Source organism: Lepisma saccharinum, chromosome 20, assembly GCF_977018435.1.
Source record: "Lepisma saccharinum chromosome 20, izLepSacc3.1, whole genome shotgun sequence".
Lineage (NCBI taxonomy): Eukaryota > Metazoa > Arthropoda > Insecta > Zygentoma > Lepismatidae > Lepisma > Lepisma saccharinum.
In genome coordinates this window covers 24119498-24135545 of record NC_139248.1, presented here as the reverse complement: position 1 = coordinate 24135545, position 16048 = coordinate 24119498, and the positions used below count along the sequence as shown (strand labels likewise).

General features: G+C 37.9%; 1 protein-coding gene across 1 annotated transcript in view; it reads right to left on the bottom strand.

Moving 5' to 3' along the window:
- The window catches only part of LOC146003385 (uncharacterized), a 147264-nt gene that overhangs the window by 49437 nt on the left and 81779 nt on the right, over positions 1-16048 (bottom strand). Inside the window, exons 2-3 of the mRNA XM_083141665.1 lie at positions 8491-8717; positions 6184-6314 (exon numbers count right to left, since the gene is read on the bottom strand). Of these exons, the coding sequence (XP_082997791.1) occupies positions 6184-6314; positions 8491-8717 (358 nt within the window). The remainder of the gene's footprint in view (positions 1-6183; positions 6315-8490; positions 8718-16048) is intronic.

Genomic DNA, 16048 nt, shown 5'->3' with positions numbered 1-16048 from the left:
ACGACTACACCTATTCCTATTGCATCTTAATGCTTGTCAATCCTTTCATGTTAATTTTTTTTATTATTTTATCTATTTTGCGGAGAACCAGTGGCGGTGATTAGGGGGGGATCGAAGGGGCCGTTGCCCAACCCACTTTTTGCAACATTTGCTCCCGTACTATGCTAAACCTTATCTACCAAGGGAAAGTAAACTGTCCTTGCCCCCCTCCCCCCAGTTTTGGAACCCAATCCCCTCCACTTCCGAGAACTACAGTCCCGTGCGAATTAATCGGAACAAGATATTTTTATGCATGATAGAGTCTCAAACTTGACTATGGTTTCATGATGGTGAATCTATGACAAATCGTGTAATACAAATTATATAACAGAAAGAAGAACATATTAGCTATTAAGAAATATTACGAATATGTAATTGATTGTTTCTGAATAGTGTAATTGATGAATTAGGGTATAAGTACAAAAATACATAAAGTGTGTAGTTCTTGTCGTATTTCAATTAATTCGCACGGGACTGTTACGTGTGTGTGAAGTCGCCCACTAATAAATGTATGAACGTTGAGAAAATATTTCAAATAAAGTAGGCCAATCAGAAATGAGGTCTACAGTCCCGTGCGAATTAATTGAAATACGACAATAACTACACACTTTATGTGTTTTTTTGTACTTATACAGTAATTCATCAATTACACTATTCAGAAACAATCAATTACATATTCGTAATATTTCTTAATAGCTAATATGTTCTTCTTTCTGTTATATAATTTGTATTACACGATTTGTCATAGATTCATCATCATGAAACCATAGTCAAGTTTGAGACTCTGTCATGCATAAAAATATATTGTTCCGATTAATTCGCACGGGACTGTAATAGGTATATTTTAGAATTTTATTGATAACTATATCAAAGAGTTACAGAAACAGGACAACGTTTAAAATACTTGATGTACTGTGGTAGCGTCGTCGCCTTGTAATCAAGGGGTCCCGGGTTCGATACGCGGCGGAAGTACATAGTGGTTCGGATTCCACTTTAAACTGTAGGTCCAGTCCCGATTAGCCTTACTGTGCACAAAGTGGACTTAAAACATCAACTCAAACGTAATGTACTGCACATTTTCAAATGAATTTGCTGTGATAACACAAGACATACTGCACTCGGTAATAATATGAGATTTCCATCCCAGATAACGATTTGTCTTTATTGTACAGTTAAAGCATGTAGAATCCAATAAGGAATACCGGCATAATTTGGTAATGGAGGGGTCCATGGTTCGATTCTCTTAGAACACGTATGCAGTTAATTATGACAGAAAATGCAGGCAGGCTTCATCTTCTTCTTCTTCTTCTTCTTAAGGCATGAATTTTTTGCCTTTCTGAACAACATCTGGCGGCTCCCGTGGCGGAGTGGTTAGCACATCGCGCTAAGACGGCATGGGTCCCGGGTTCGAATCCCGGCCTGCGCATGGATGTTTGTGTGAGTGTCCATTCATCAATTTCATAATATCACCACTCATCCCCATCTTCGCAAATTAGCCAAAAGTGACACAAAAAGCGAAGTGAAATAAAGCAAATCAAAATCAAAAATGAAAATCAACAATATCTCTCCATTTTCTCCTATCATCGGTCCTCTTCGTACATTTTTTTCTTTCATGTCTTTCAAATCATTATTTCATCTTCCATTTATGGATTCCTTTACTAATATTTCATCAGTAAGGCCCAGATTCTTATGTATGGAAAACATGCGAAATATGTGCATAAATATGTATAAAAAATTGCTGAAGTATGTAAAAATAACAAGACGCAATAAATAAATAAATAAATAAATAAAAAATATGTAAATATACTGAAATATGTAAAAATATGGAATGTGCGTATTCTTTCCCATTTGTGTGTTCTTTTTTTTTTAGGTTCGTGGCAGTTTAATGTAATTACGCTAAATTAATTTCTCAGTATTATTATATTTTAAAAAGTATTCTTGAAATAATTAAATCGTAATGTGTTAAATTACATTGGAAATTCATAAACTAATAAAGTAAATGACAACATTTTTTTAGTACAATGTGGCCAGATAATTTTCCCCGCGAGAGATGTATTCACATTTCTACAATGTAGAAGAATATTTTCATTGAACGAACAAAATGTACATTTAATGTAACAATATATTATTTCTTAAATAAATAAAAAGTACTTCTGTTCCAGTACATACCATGTCAATATAATGAATAGTGAACCACTAAATAAATTTGAGATTTTTTTATTGAGAAATCAAAGTTTGAATGTCCCACAATTGTAACTCCTTACTCAATGGGAAAACCACAAGGTTGACCCAAATACCGCATTTTATGTAAAAATATGTAATGTAAACGGGGAACATGTATTATTGTGAAAATATGTAACATGAAATTCACATATATGGTTCCTAACATCGTAATTCTCTGATATTTGTAATTTTTGCTTGGCTACAAATGAAGAAATATGTCATTACATAAAATTCCTGTTCTTATTCATCAGTCATTTTATTTACATGCCCAAACCACCTTGATCTTTGTGATTTAATGAAGTTTATGATGTTTTCTTTCCTCATTTTATTGAGTTCCTTGTTCGTTCGTATTCTCAAGTACCATCAGTTCTTTCAGAGGTCAATAAATTCTTCTTAAGATATTCCTTCCAAATATTAGGAGTTTTGTTTACATGAGTCTTTTAGTGTCCATGTTTCACATGCATGTGTCTTATTATAGCATGATAGTCTCAACATAGTTGATTTAATTACTAACTTGCTTTCGAATAGAGATAAATTAACAAAAAGTGTCATATTACTCATAATTCTCTATTTAATTTCTTCTTCAATTGTGTAGTCCCTGTTTACTACTGATACAAGAAAATGCATGCACTTTTGATAATATCACACATGCACACGTTTGCTGAAATTCATTAGAAATGTTTTATTAATGAGACGACGAAAATGTTATTAGGGCATTCCAATTAATAGTGATCCTACTCCATGTAAATAACAAAATGAATTAATGAGGAGATTATTATTGTTTTTTAATTGCATTAAGGTTTGGATGTTTGTAAATGCAAATAATTTGCACGTTTCACCAATAAAATGTACTAGCATGCGCAGCCTATATGGTTCACAGACAAATAGAGGCAAAATTTGCTATATTTTCAAAGCGTTGCACACGTAACGCAATTTTGTTAATGCTTTACATGCATTCAGCCAGTGTCTTCATGCTCAAGGTACTTCATAATTCTATTAAATCAGTTCATTATGAATATTTCAATCCAATTTCATGTTTAGAACCTTAAATGTTGGGTGCAAAACGTCACACACGTAACTCTGGAATGGCCCTATTGCTATTAATCCAATAAAAATAGCACTCTCAATCTTCACCTTTGTGGGCACACAACTTTATTTCTTCAAGCATTTTCTGATGACGTAACATCTTATGGAGCATGCGAAAGATAACTTTGGGGTCACGTTTTTTCAGCTGCAGCGCTTCAAACACTTTTGACTGCGACTGTACTAACCTTCCACGACGACGACGAATGTACGAACTGAAGTTGCCGCTATTCATAACGTGACTTTCGCAATATGGTATCCTAGCTGTAACTTCCAAACTTGAGAGATCGGTTGCCTCCCTGTGAAGATCCTGGTGAGAACACTTTTGTTTTCTAAAGTGGGGAGCCTAACGGAAGATGCACCTCTCCTTTCACACCCTCAGGTGAGAGAGAGTCCTGAAAAGGTTGCGTGCTCCGTGGGAGTAGCACTTGGAAGAAAGCGTTGAGGCATTTGAATGAGAATGGTCGACACCTCATAGTTGCCAACGCCTAAGATAATTAGTTCTCCCTCACCATCCTCCAAAACCTCTTTCGTTTCAATATAGCCTATATATGTTATAGTCACTGTTTTTAGACGTGAAACAAATTGGAGCTGAGTTTACGGCACACATGCAACAGTGGCGTATTGGACATGCTTATGCGTTTACCGCCGGTAGACCATTTAGCTTTATAATATATAATGAGCAATTACACATATATTAATATGTGTAATTGTTCATTATATATTATGAAAACTATTAAAACAAGCTTCTAAACCAGAATTTAAGTGTATTATGTCTGAATCACACGAGGCGAGATTTCCTGCTGAATTTTCCAGTTGGAACTAGTTGGGTAGTACTTGTTCATCTGCTAGTTTTCACCTTACGCTATACATGTTACCGTACTTGTCCGCGTATTTTTGTTCCAACAGAGCAGACTGCTGAAAGATAGACGAACCACTTGAGGAAGAACTTCGTAGGAGAATACCTACTGCTACTAGAATTTCATATGAAACTTAAGAGAAATGCATGGGCTAGAAATTGACTTGATAGAAAATATGTTACTCAAGGTACACTCAACAAGCTTTTTAATAAACTCGGATATGTATATTCATACACGAGATTTGCAGGATTCAGTCATAAAAAAATATTTTGTTGAAGTAAATTATGTCAAAACATCCAATACACTGATAATAATAAGGATTTTTAATTATCGGCTGATCACATCTGTCGCGTACAAATCTCATCGCTTTGGATGAATTCCTGAATATTAATGAGCATGAATGCACCTCATTTTTGTTTTTCTTTCATCGAGCAGCGAACAACAACACTAGGATTTATTTATTTACTTTTATTTGGGATTACCGCTTAGCACTTTTTCCCATATCTATCTATACAAACACTAGGAAACCACAAAAAAAACTTCTTTCTTTTCCAAAGTCACAGATTATCTTCACATGACCAAACTTTCACTCTAATTGGATATTGCACAGAATCTAGCAGAGAAAGTCAGGTAATTACAACACGGTATAGTCGTCAAAACCAGTGTAGCAGACGCCTGGCAGCCATCATGTCCAACCAGGTAGGCAGGCAGTCCGGCTCCAATTAGGGCATTTCTACTGTAAATCCAGTAAAGAGCTTAAAGACTGGGTTACGTACGCCACTGATCATTCTCCATCGCACCCTTCTGACGACCGAGTTTCCTCCCCGATTGTACGAGGGGAGGGCGAGGAATCCGAAGCTAGTGGCTATTTTAAAACCTGCGGGATCAGTTCCACCGCTGCAAACTCGTTGGCGCGAAGGAAACTGCTTGTTCTTCCTGCTTTCCGAGCCACACTTGGCAGAGGCAGTGTTGCTACATGAAGGGAAAGGTATCTTGGTTCAGGGAAATCTATGTCTAATTTTAAGTAAAAAGGGAGATTTTATGAAAAAAATAGAAATTGCTGGAAACTCTGAAGTTATCAGACTTCTATTCTTGTTTTACTTGCAAGTCTGCTTTGGTATTTTATTTCTATTACATCTAATTAAACTAAATCATGTGTGTAATAAATGTATGCAATCAATAAGAGTTCTTGCTGTAAACCAGGTCAAATTTTTAGAATACGACACTGACATGCTCTACGAACATATCGATGAGTAGCACTTATACTGTTGACGACTGTCCCATCAAATTATACTGGATGGTCATCATTCAAGTTCCATGTTTTTCAAAGGTTTGAGGTATGTTTTCTTAGCAAGTTTTGTCGCGAAATTATGCGAAATGAAATGCAAAATGCGAAATAAACTCACAAACACGAAATTTAGAGTTTATTTACCGACGTGACACTTTCTAAAGTCTGAATTATCCTCTGAGTTATGCAAACCACAGAAAAATTCATTAACGCTGCTGTAAATATTCGAGAAGCAAAAATGGACTCCTTCACACAGGAATAAACTTAGCATATTGCATGTAGTTATGAGAGTATTATTAGAAGGGAAGGTTTTATTTATATACACCATTTTAACAATGAAATGCCATTTTATACACCGCTTTTGATACCGGAATGTGCCTACTTTTTGTACAGAATTTTTATATTTTATTCACCATAAATATGTGGCCCTACATAATACAGGGTGGTGCAAAAGTAGATTGACAGTCTTCCTTTTGTATTTCTTTTATATTTTTTTGTATTTTACATTGAGTGGCCTCCACAATCCCCATACGCACTAAGATTTACATAATGTCACTGCTGTAATAAATGACCACGCTAAACCTGCTTGGCATATGCCAACTGTGAATTGTCAACCTACTTTTGCACCACCCTGTATAACGTCAAACAGCGTAACATTACTGACTTGGAAAGTAGCAACTAAAGACTTACCTGGCCAGCAGTGGAAAAACAAACGAACAGCAGCGCCCGAAGTGGCCATGCGGCCTTGTAGGACCTATGGGCCCATAGCCTGTGAGCACCAGCCGTTACTCCAAACCCAGAGAATATTCCAATGAAGAAACCTGAAAGATATTAGGTTTCTTAAGAGCGTAGCCGAAAATGAAAGGCATATATGCATAAAAAAATCTAGCAACCGAATTTTGAACTGCATAAGTCCTGCACTTATTTGTAACCAATGGTTGATTCGTGATGAATTGTTTGTACTTTGCGTGGCGTGACTTTTTCAAAAGTATCACCGGCCATCAGACGTTATCATCTCCACCCTACCGCCCTCTCCCCAAAAAAACATGCCTTTGATCTGGATTGTTGATCCGCTCAATGATTTATTTAGCCACAATCACTCCTAGAGAGACCTACCACTCATGAGAGAGTTACCGCGAAAATCCAGTGAATAGTAGTCGAGCCTTGTCAACCATCTCTGTTTCTTTGCAAACAGGTGGAAAGGGGAAGAGGAACCACACATTCGGGTCAGTTTGACGTTTCTGCGGTGAGCAGACGACAGAATTCCCCTCCTCCAGCGGTGGGAGGAAGTCCAGATGTACGTACTACTGTTACCAACTTAGTTTTTTGGAGCAAGGTTTGTCCAAATCACGAATCGCATCAAGTACTTGTCTTTTCGTCTATTACGTAAACGGTCTCAGTTGTAGGTAAATCCAGCCTTGGCTTTGCAGTCTAGCTCTTGTTGCTTCAGAGAAACAGTATCCCCGTTTTAGGCGGGATTTAGCTCTTTTCTGGAAATCCAATGTGACAACACTTGCTGATCCGGTAGGCTGCAGCGGCAACAGGGCCCCTAAACAGGCATATGAATAACCCCCTAGCACACTTGCCTCTAAGTCTTTCCCCGCTGTTCCCTTGCATTGGCGCCCTTTCCTCTTGTTGCCTCTTGAGGGTAGCGGAACGGCCTGTCTCTTCGCTTTTGTCGGCTGCAGAAAAAATGTCCTCTGCAATATACACTCAACTGCAACGCTGTCGGTTAACTTATTTAACAATGTTCTTATTTTATTGAGGAAAAAAAAAACTTTTTTAATTTCTTTACATTTTGCTGTTACCTGCGGTAACACCGGTTACATGCACGCCACGCCTCTAGTTACCAATGTTTCAGAACCTCGTTCTCAGGGGCCGCTTGAGAGGAAGAGTGACAATTTCGCACCAGTTGTGCATTTTTTTTTCAATATTGTCGGAACGGGCACTGCTACTATAAAAGAAACTCTTGACTATAAGAGAGTATGAATTTCTCTCCATGTTACAAGTGGAAGCTTTTTATTTAAGATGATTATTAAGCTACAAACGATGTTTGAAAAATATGATTGTATTCACAGAATCTCATGTATTCTTTATGGGAAATCAACTTCGGGTTATGGCTAATCAAATCGGAGTTTCGACTTTTCCTACGACTAAGACATAGTTCAAGGTGTCCTTTTCCCGTCAATGTACTTTCTAACGTCATTGGATGATTGATATTCCCGAGAGAACAAATAAAATAATACTCCCATAAGCGAAATGGATTTCTCCTTGCCTCCTACGGCCATCCTGACAGTGTTGCCAAACCTAATGCGCATAAAAGAGCTAAATTTCAACTTAAATGGATTTAAAACTGACTTTCAAGCAGCTAGATTTACGAAGGTTGGATAAAGTGCCTCCTAGAGTAATTTTAGGTGTCAGAGGGGTGGGGGTGCTGCTATTACCGTTAACTATAAAGTGATCTGGCGGCATCACTAATCTCAATAATCCACCGATGGTCGTATGAAAAGGATTCCCGGATAACAATATGGTCATTATCACCTCAGCCACGGCGCTATATAAAAGTAGCTGGGGAGGTAAGATAGGGTGAGGTGACGCAGCCAATATAACAATATCACGTCACTTGCAAAATGTATACTCATGGCAAAAGTTGGTGTATGTGGGCAGGAACCAGTCATGGCATCATAGTGGGGCAGGGGGCGGGTGACACAGTTCACAGCCAAAAGAGTTCACGAAGGGGCCAGATCTGGCTCCAAAAGAGCTAAGTTGGCAACAGTGCTCCCCAGCTGCCTTAGAGAGAAGGACTCGGGGAAATTTTCACTCTTTCCTTTAAGGGTCTCGCGACACCCATGAACATAAAACATTTTTAAAGGCCGGGTGCGATATATTTCATACACTTCACCGGGCAGAGGGCAGCACCATGCAAGACACTAGATTCCCCAAAACAAATAACTGTACTATCCTTTTCACCTCGTAGAATCCTTAATCCTTACTTACCCCATGCAATCGTCTTGTACTGACAGTAACTGAATCCCTGGTACAGTCCGTAAACGGCGATCACGTGATACAGAGTGATGTTGATAACATTGCTCCATTTTATTTGCTGTCGCTGAGGTTTGGGTTTCAGGTTCTGTGGCGGAGGGACGTAGTCAATTGTTTCTGGCATTGACCTCCGCATGGGGACGCTGCCATCGTGGAATGTCGTGTTGTTTGGAGGCATCTCTCTGAAAGCAAACACAAGTACCGTTGAATTCATAATTATTTTCCTTGTTTGAGTCCTAATCAGCAAAGCTAATACAAGAACATTGACGTCACAGACCTTGGCCTTACGATGCAGGCAGAAGGAAATACAAGGGACAGTCAAAATGTATCCGCAATGTGTGAATTATATTTTTGTTATATGTTGGCAACACTGCGTACTTTTACCAACTTCATGTTGACGTGTTGTGAGATGTGGTGGGTAGAATGCTGACAGCACAGCTTTGTGGGTGAAATGTTCAATTTACAGCTTAAAAATCTGATTTTTTCGCAGATGATCTTACTACTACTTTACAAATCATAAAATTCAAATTGAATTGAAAATACTTTGGTGTTGTATACAAGTTTAGACTCGAGTCTGCTATTAAGATAGAAACTGGAATCGTCTTGCTTCCTTCCCAAGAACATTTATCACTTTGTTGATGAGCAGTTCTCTGTTTCTTTTATATATGCTTTCTCGCAATGTGCAGACATCAAACAAACGCCACTGTCATTCATTGTAGCCTGCCTACCTCAGATCTATGTTTTTACATACCGAAGGGTACTGAGGAAAAAGTGTGAATTGTCAAGGTCAGATCCGGCTTAGGGAGCTGATTTCCCAACTTTTCGTAATCCCGAATACCCGAAATATTCCAAAGGATCTTGTATAAAGAGAATAATTCTTGATATTTTGTGCACTATAAATGTCTGAAATTTCTTGAAATTAACAGTTTTTATTGCAGAAGTGCACAATGCCTTGAAAGAGAATTAATGTGTACTTTTCAAGATTTTCGGGATATTTTGAAACTTTCCCGTCCAGGGGAACCTAGGACAATTGCGATGAAGCCAAAAATCACCAACAATTGCGATGATTTTGACGGTGAAGGTTATTTTTCAAATTACTAGTAGAACAATTGCAACGATCAGGATTACTAACCCACAGGTGCACCTAACCTAACCTAACCTAAAAGTGGTTGTAATGCAAGTACGTTTACAAGCTACCTTGCCCGTCTCAAGCCTGGAGAAAGTATGAGAGGATCAGTGTTCTATTCGAAAATATCAATATTTCACATAATTCTCTTGTAAGAGGTATTGTACGGGGTGTTAAGTCACCCTACGATTTGATAAAAGATTTGAAATATCATCCCAATGGACATTTCCACTTTGACATGAAAAATGTTTTAAATCCATTCATTTTACAGATAATGACACAAACATGAGATGTGCAAAATATCTCGATCATATTTATTTCGGTTCTCGAGAAACACGCATTCAAACACCGCTGAAATTCACCTACTACGTCACGGATTTGAAAACGTCCTCTCCACAGACAGGAGGTCCTCTGACGTCATCACTTAGAAATGCGTGCAGGCGGGGCTTCTGCTCGTCCGGTCAACTTAGCATGACCCGCGGAAGCGACAGAAAATTCACTTGTTACTGTGTAAAACAAGTATCTTACAACTTCCAGTGCAAAAATCTGTGCTCTATTTCTTGGAGATGAATTATGCCCTAGCAGTATAGTAGTATTTACTATAATTCAGCCAGTCGGTAGAGGGTTTTCCCATTAGGGTGACAAAGCAAACCTTGTAACAGTCAATGGCTGAACACGTGAACAGCCTTGTTCACTGCGAATACATAGGTTAGTTCTGACTGGCAAGAACTTAATGTTATAGGAATGCCTTTTCTGGAATTACAGTTATTTTCGTCATAATATTTTCTTCACAAATTTTAAGATAATACTTTTAGAACACACTGGTTTACACGCCAATTTCTGCAATATAAGAGGTGATACGGTAAAAAAAGGTACGGTGAGTTTTTAAATTTCCTGCAGTAAATGCCAGTTTTCTTCAGTTAATATATATATTGCAAATTTTTGTATTTAGCCTACTTTTACGTCGCTTTTCCGTTCACTTTGTTTAACCGCAACGATGAGAACGCATGGTTAATTTATTATGTATCATCTCTAACATCACATTTCTTCCCACTTTTGGCTAATCGCTACAATGAAGATGAATAACTACAAGCTGTAGTCGAAGTCGGGGTGCAGGAGTACACCCCCCCACACACACACACTACTACCAACTGCACAATCTAAGTATCACTCAACCTGCCATGATAAGAGACGAACTTTTTCTTCTGTCCCATCTCATTTCGAAAACATTCACTTGTCCCATCTCCTTTTATGAGACGAGACGGAACATGCCTCGTCTCGTGAGCAACACTAACATTAACAATAGAAGCATCCCCCTAGCTGTCCCCAAAGTCTCGAGCAAACATCCTCCCATGTAACAATTTACAGTTCAATGAAATGTCACTCACAAGGAAACAGTCATGCCCAGGTCGAGTCAAACCTGGAACATGCGACTTCCTCAGATAAATCATGAAGTTTGTGTATAATAATTACAACGCCAGTTCATTCCTGGTAATTCTGAATCTGCAGTTTGGTTTGCATATATAAGCAGGATAATATTTAGTTTTCGAGGGCTGTATCGTCGAAACGAGGAGTCAAAATAATAATAATAATAATAAAAAATATTAAGAAAGTTTTTTTTTGTATTTATAATGATAAGGCTCTGCATACGTTGTTAATTCTATATTTTTCTAGACTTGAGACGAGAACGAGAATTGCCCTCCCAAACCGAGACGGATGTTTATAAATTGAGACGAGACTGTCAATGAGACATTTACAAATAAACACGAGACAGACAGTTACAACTCTCAACGATAACGAGACCAAGGCTGCCATGTCTCGTCTTGATAGGATCCTTAGTGGTGAAGTTGTGAACCAACCAATTAATGCGTTCGGGGTAACGAGATGAGGCGGCTTTTTTCGCAGTACAAAATTCAAAATAATTATATCGTACCATTTCAGTATGGGATATTGTTATACACATGGGCGTATATATAGTTCACGGAGGGGGGGGGATGGATCAACTTTTGGTATGATTAGGGTTGCTTTATTTCGTAAGTGAAAATCCAGGACACTGCTGGCCGGAAGCTTGTTGGGGAGCAGAAATTCCGAAACTATCAGGAAATTGCAGATATTGGTCTGCAGTCCCATCTGGTGTGTGGAATTACACAATTTCCTTCCCATCCATATACCGTCCTTTACGTCTCTAATTTAAGAGAATGAAATAAGTCCGAAGGAATTTTTTATGAACAAGCGGATAGAACAAGGAAACTGGTAATTTTAGTGAACCAAAAAAAGAGGGGGGTTGGACCCGTTGAATCCCCCTTAAATACACCCATGGTTATACACATTATTTCCTTGTAATAATTATACATAAACTAAGTATAGATATGTACTGTGCAACTAATGTAATCTTCTCAGTGTATTTTCTCTTATCTGCACAAAAATATTTGATCATAATTTGCGCAACAGAAATGGAACACAAACTGAAATTGCTTTATGGAAAAGAAAGTTAAATAGGCTTTATAAATAAAGTGAAGAATGTGAAAATTCCTATTTTGCACTACATAGGTTACGGTAAATATCGATAAATATAAGTTTAAAAAATATTTTTGAGTGTGTGGTCAACAACAGCCAATTTTATAAGCAATATTTTTCGCATGGCCTGAGAACACACACGCAGCTGAACCCTTTAATTTATCTTGCACGTGAGCAGCACGGATATTTCATAGAAGAATGATCATTACAAAGCATAGCTGCTTTCCTTTCTCCTATCGCTCCTTCTTCCATTATTTAAATCGGTACAGACAGGGGTTTATCCAGGATTTTTCCCTTGGGGGGGTGTTGGAAAATTTTGGGGGGGGTGTAAGTTTCGGGAAGTTAAGTGCATATTTTGGACAGTTTTAAAAATGTTCGCCCTAATTCAATTTGTTCATGGATGTTTCTAGAGATTAACCCTCCCCCCTCCCTTCCCTTCATGTAACATTTCAGAAGAAAAAAGATGTCAAATACAGGAAAAGATGGAAAATAGATGAATGTTAACATTTCAGTTTAACGTTTCGAGTATTGCTTTCCTTCCGATAATGTTCAGTACTTGATTTAATCAATCGTTAGACAAAACACGAAATTTTAACATATTATTACCAGGAATCATTTCATGCAATTCTTAAGCTAATTATAAAGAAATTAGAAACACTTGCGCAATATTTTAACTGTATTTGTATCGTTCTTGCCGTAGGTGTAACTCGGAGTTCAACTTGGGGGTGTCCAATTGAAATATCAGTGAGAATGCATTGCATGGGTGTGCGCGCACTTGCCTGTCTGAAGTAGTAGTAATAAATACAGATATGATATGATTTAAATAAATTATGACACTGCCAGCGAAGCGAGCAAAAAAAGTTTTAGAACAATTTCTTTGCAAACTGATTATGCATATTATTAGTTAAACATAGCGACAGTATCCCATGATGTTTACTCTTTACAATCTTGCTTTGCTCGTTCGTTGCAGACTTCAATATGAAATTCCTTGACCGATTTCGTTAAAAAGCAATATCAGGTATCTATCAAACGTGCATCCAAACTTCCCACTATATTTTAAAGTCTTCATGGCCATGCTCTAAATATATCGAGTTTCATTACTTTATTTCAGTTTGTGAATCATCGTTTAAACAGAGATTAGAAAACACCAGCAGAATTTGGAACTCACTCGCTACATAGAACTATTAAAATTATACATGCATATTTTCTAACTGTTAGAACAGGAGGGGCAGGGGGCATGTGGTGAGGTAAAGAGGACGCCTAACGAGCAAGGCAAGATTGTAAAGAGTAAACATCATGGGATACTGTCGCCATGTTTAATTATTAATATGCATATGCATTATACCCTTACAAAACTTTGGAAAATACGCTTGGCGCTTTTGAGAGTTTATCTTTCAAACACTAAATGAGAGACTCCAGGGAATTAGGAATCACGTGCCTCTTTGCCTTAAAAGAAAACTAAATAACATGTGCAAATAAACGCATGGCATGTTAACTGCAAAATGAAGGCAAGGAATTTTCATTTCTAAATTGAGGCAATGCTTTATTTTCAATTATTTAAAAATTGAATAGCATTTATTTCACTATCCAACACAAAGAGCACAATGAACCAAACAAATTTTCTCTCTCCACGTTTTCCAGCAGGCAGTGGCAAGCGCCGTCGTGCCCTCACTGGTGCGCCTGTGGTCAAATATAAATTTGGGACTTAATGTAAATTAAATTTATTTTATGTTTAATTCCTTACACTCAGGCCCTTAGCCAGGAATTCTTTGTAGGGGGGACAAAGGCAATCCTAGAGGGGGCAAATTTTTAATATATTGTGTCGCACTGGCAGATATAGCAGGGTACACAGAGGCACTTGACACCTCCCCCAAAAGAGATAAGTAACAGAAAAGGGATGATATCTTGAAACGGCAACGGACCAAAGAAAAAAAAAATCGAGCAACATCAAATGACATTTTTTCGATAATGACCTTTCCAGAGTTGCCAAAGAATATAAAGTTTAACATAAATAGGCTAATAGGGACTGTATCTACTTGATATTTACAGGTTTTATAATGTTAATAGACGATTAATGGGCCTCTCTGCAGAACTGATTAAGGGAGCCCTTTATAAATCATGCTTCAGGGCCTCCCCGATGGCACAGTGGTAGCATCCTCGTCTTGTAACCAAGTGGTCCCGGGTTCGATACCCGGTGGAGCCACATAGTTGTTTGGATCCCACTTTAAACTGTAGGTCCAGTCCCGATTAGCCTAGTGTGCATAAAGTGGACTTAAAACACCAATTCAATCAATCAATCAATAAATCATGCTTCATAATGATTCTTTCTAGTTTCCAGTATGCAAGATTTTTCCGCACAAAGGAATCTAACGAGAATCCAACAACACCAAGAAGTTATGCAAGAAAAATCGAATTAATGAAATAATAATGATTACATATTATCTACACTTTGATGAACTGTGTAAAAATTTGTAATACATTTTTTTTGTACTTGCTAAAACATGGGTCCCTTAGTCCACCACGGACTCTATTTCCTTCAAAGGGGAGACTCTTGCATCACTACACGTTAACCATTTTGCAAAATATTGTGTGAATTGTATTATATTATAGTTGAAATACATGTTTTGACACCTGACAAACAAATAGGAATACCTTGATTTATCAATGAATTCTTGGATTACAGTGTCATCATTAATATTTCATATTCAGTTTCATAGTAAGAAATTGTTTTAATAGAGCGCAAATAATTTTACGGAGCGCCATGGCATTCTCTTTAACATTTTTATTTTCTCATATAGATCGTTTGGCTCGCAAAGCCGACTCTCACCGCCCCATAACTATGGCTTTGAACTTGGACTATAAGAACAGAAGACACTGCGAGCGAAGCGAGCAAGAAAATTTTACGCAATTTATTTTTATTTGTATAAAATTTGAAATCGAGAGGGGGGCAATTGCTCCTTGGAAGTGCCCTTGGGCGTCTCGAAGAAAAATGCAAGGAACTCGTAAAAACTAATTCCATCAAGAGTATCCAATTGTCCTGCTATTCTTAGATTCTCTTTCAATGTTCGCTTCCCCTAGAATGGACTCCCGTCCAAGGTCGGGAGGGTGGTGGTGGAGGGTGAACAATTCCCCTGCTGCCCTGTGGTTGCGGCACTGTTTATGAGTCTCTCTTCATCAATTTCACGTCATCATTCATTGTTGCGATTAGCTATAAGTTGCAGAAAAGCAACGCTAAGTAACAAAAATCAAATATCCACTGCCTCTCTCTACCACATGAATCACTATTACTAAAAAGTGAATTTCACCCCCCCCCCCCCCAATCCTGATACGAAATTATACTGAATCCCACACACCTTCATAAATCACAAAATCAATAAGTGTCTTTGTTATGTTGCTAGATTAATTGTAAAGATTAGTGAGAATTCCAGGTGTTCTGCATTTTTCACAGGGGGGCAAAGCAGGCTCTCTGGGGGGCAGTTGCCCCCTGCCCCCCTCTAGCTACAAGCCGCTTACACTTCCTTTGCTTCCTGTGTAAAGTTGAATAAAATTAAACATGTCATTATGTCAGGGAACCGACTAGATACAAAGTGAAAGACAATTTTTACTAAATCTATATCTTTGCAAACTGACAATAACTTTAATTTAATAGGGTGCCAGTAATTTCACAGGGCACCACGACGTTAAAGCTTTTCTATTTTTATCTGTTTTGCTTGTTCGGCACCCCATTTGTACTTAGCGCCCAGGCAAGCACCCCAATTGGACCCTCCTCCTTTTACAACTCTCTTTCTAATAGTATATAATTTATTTTACAAAGGTAAGAACTCTTGGAGCCACAAAAATGGTCATCAACTATAGACGTGAATGAATCAC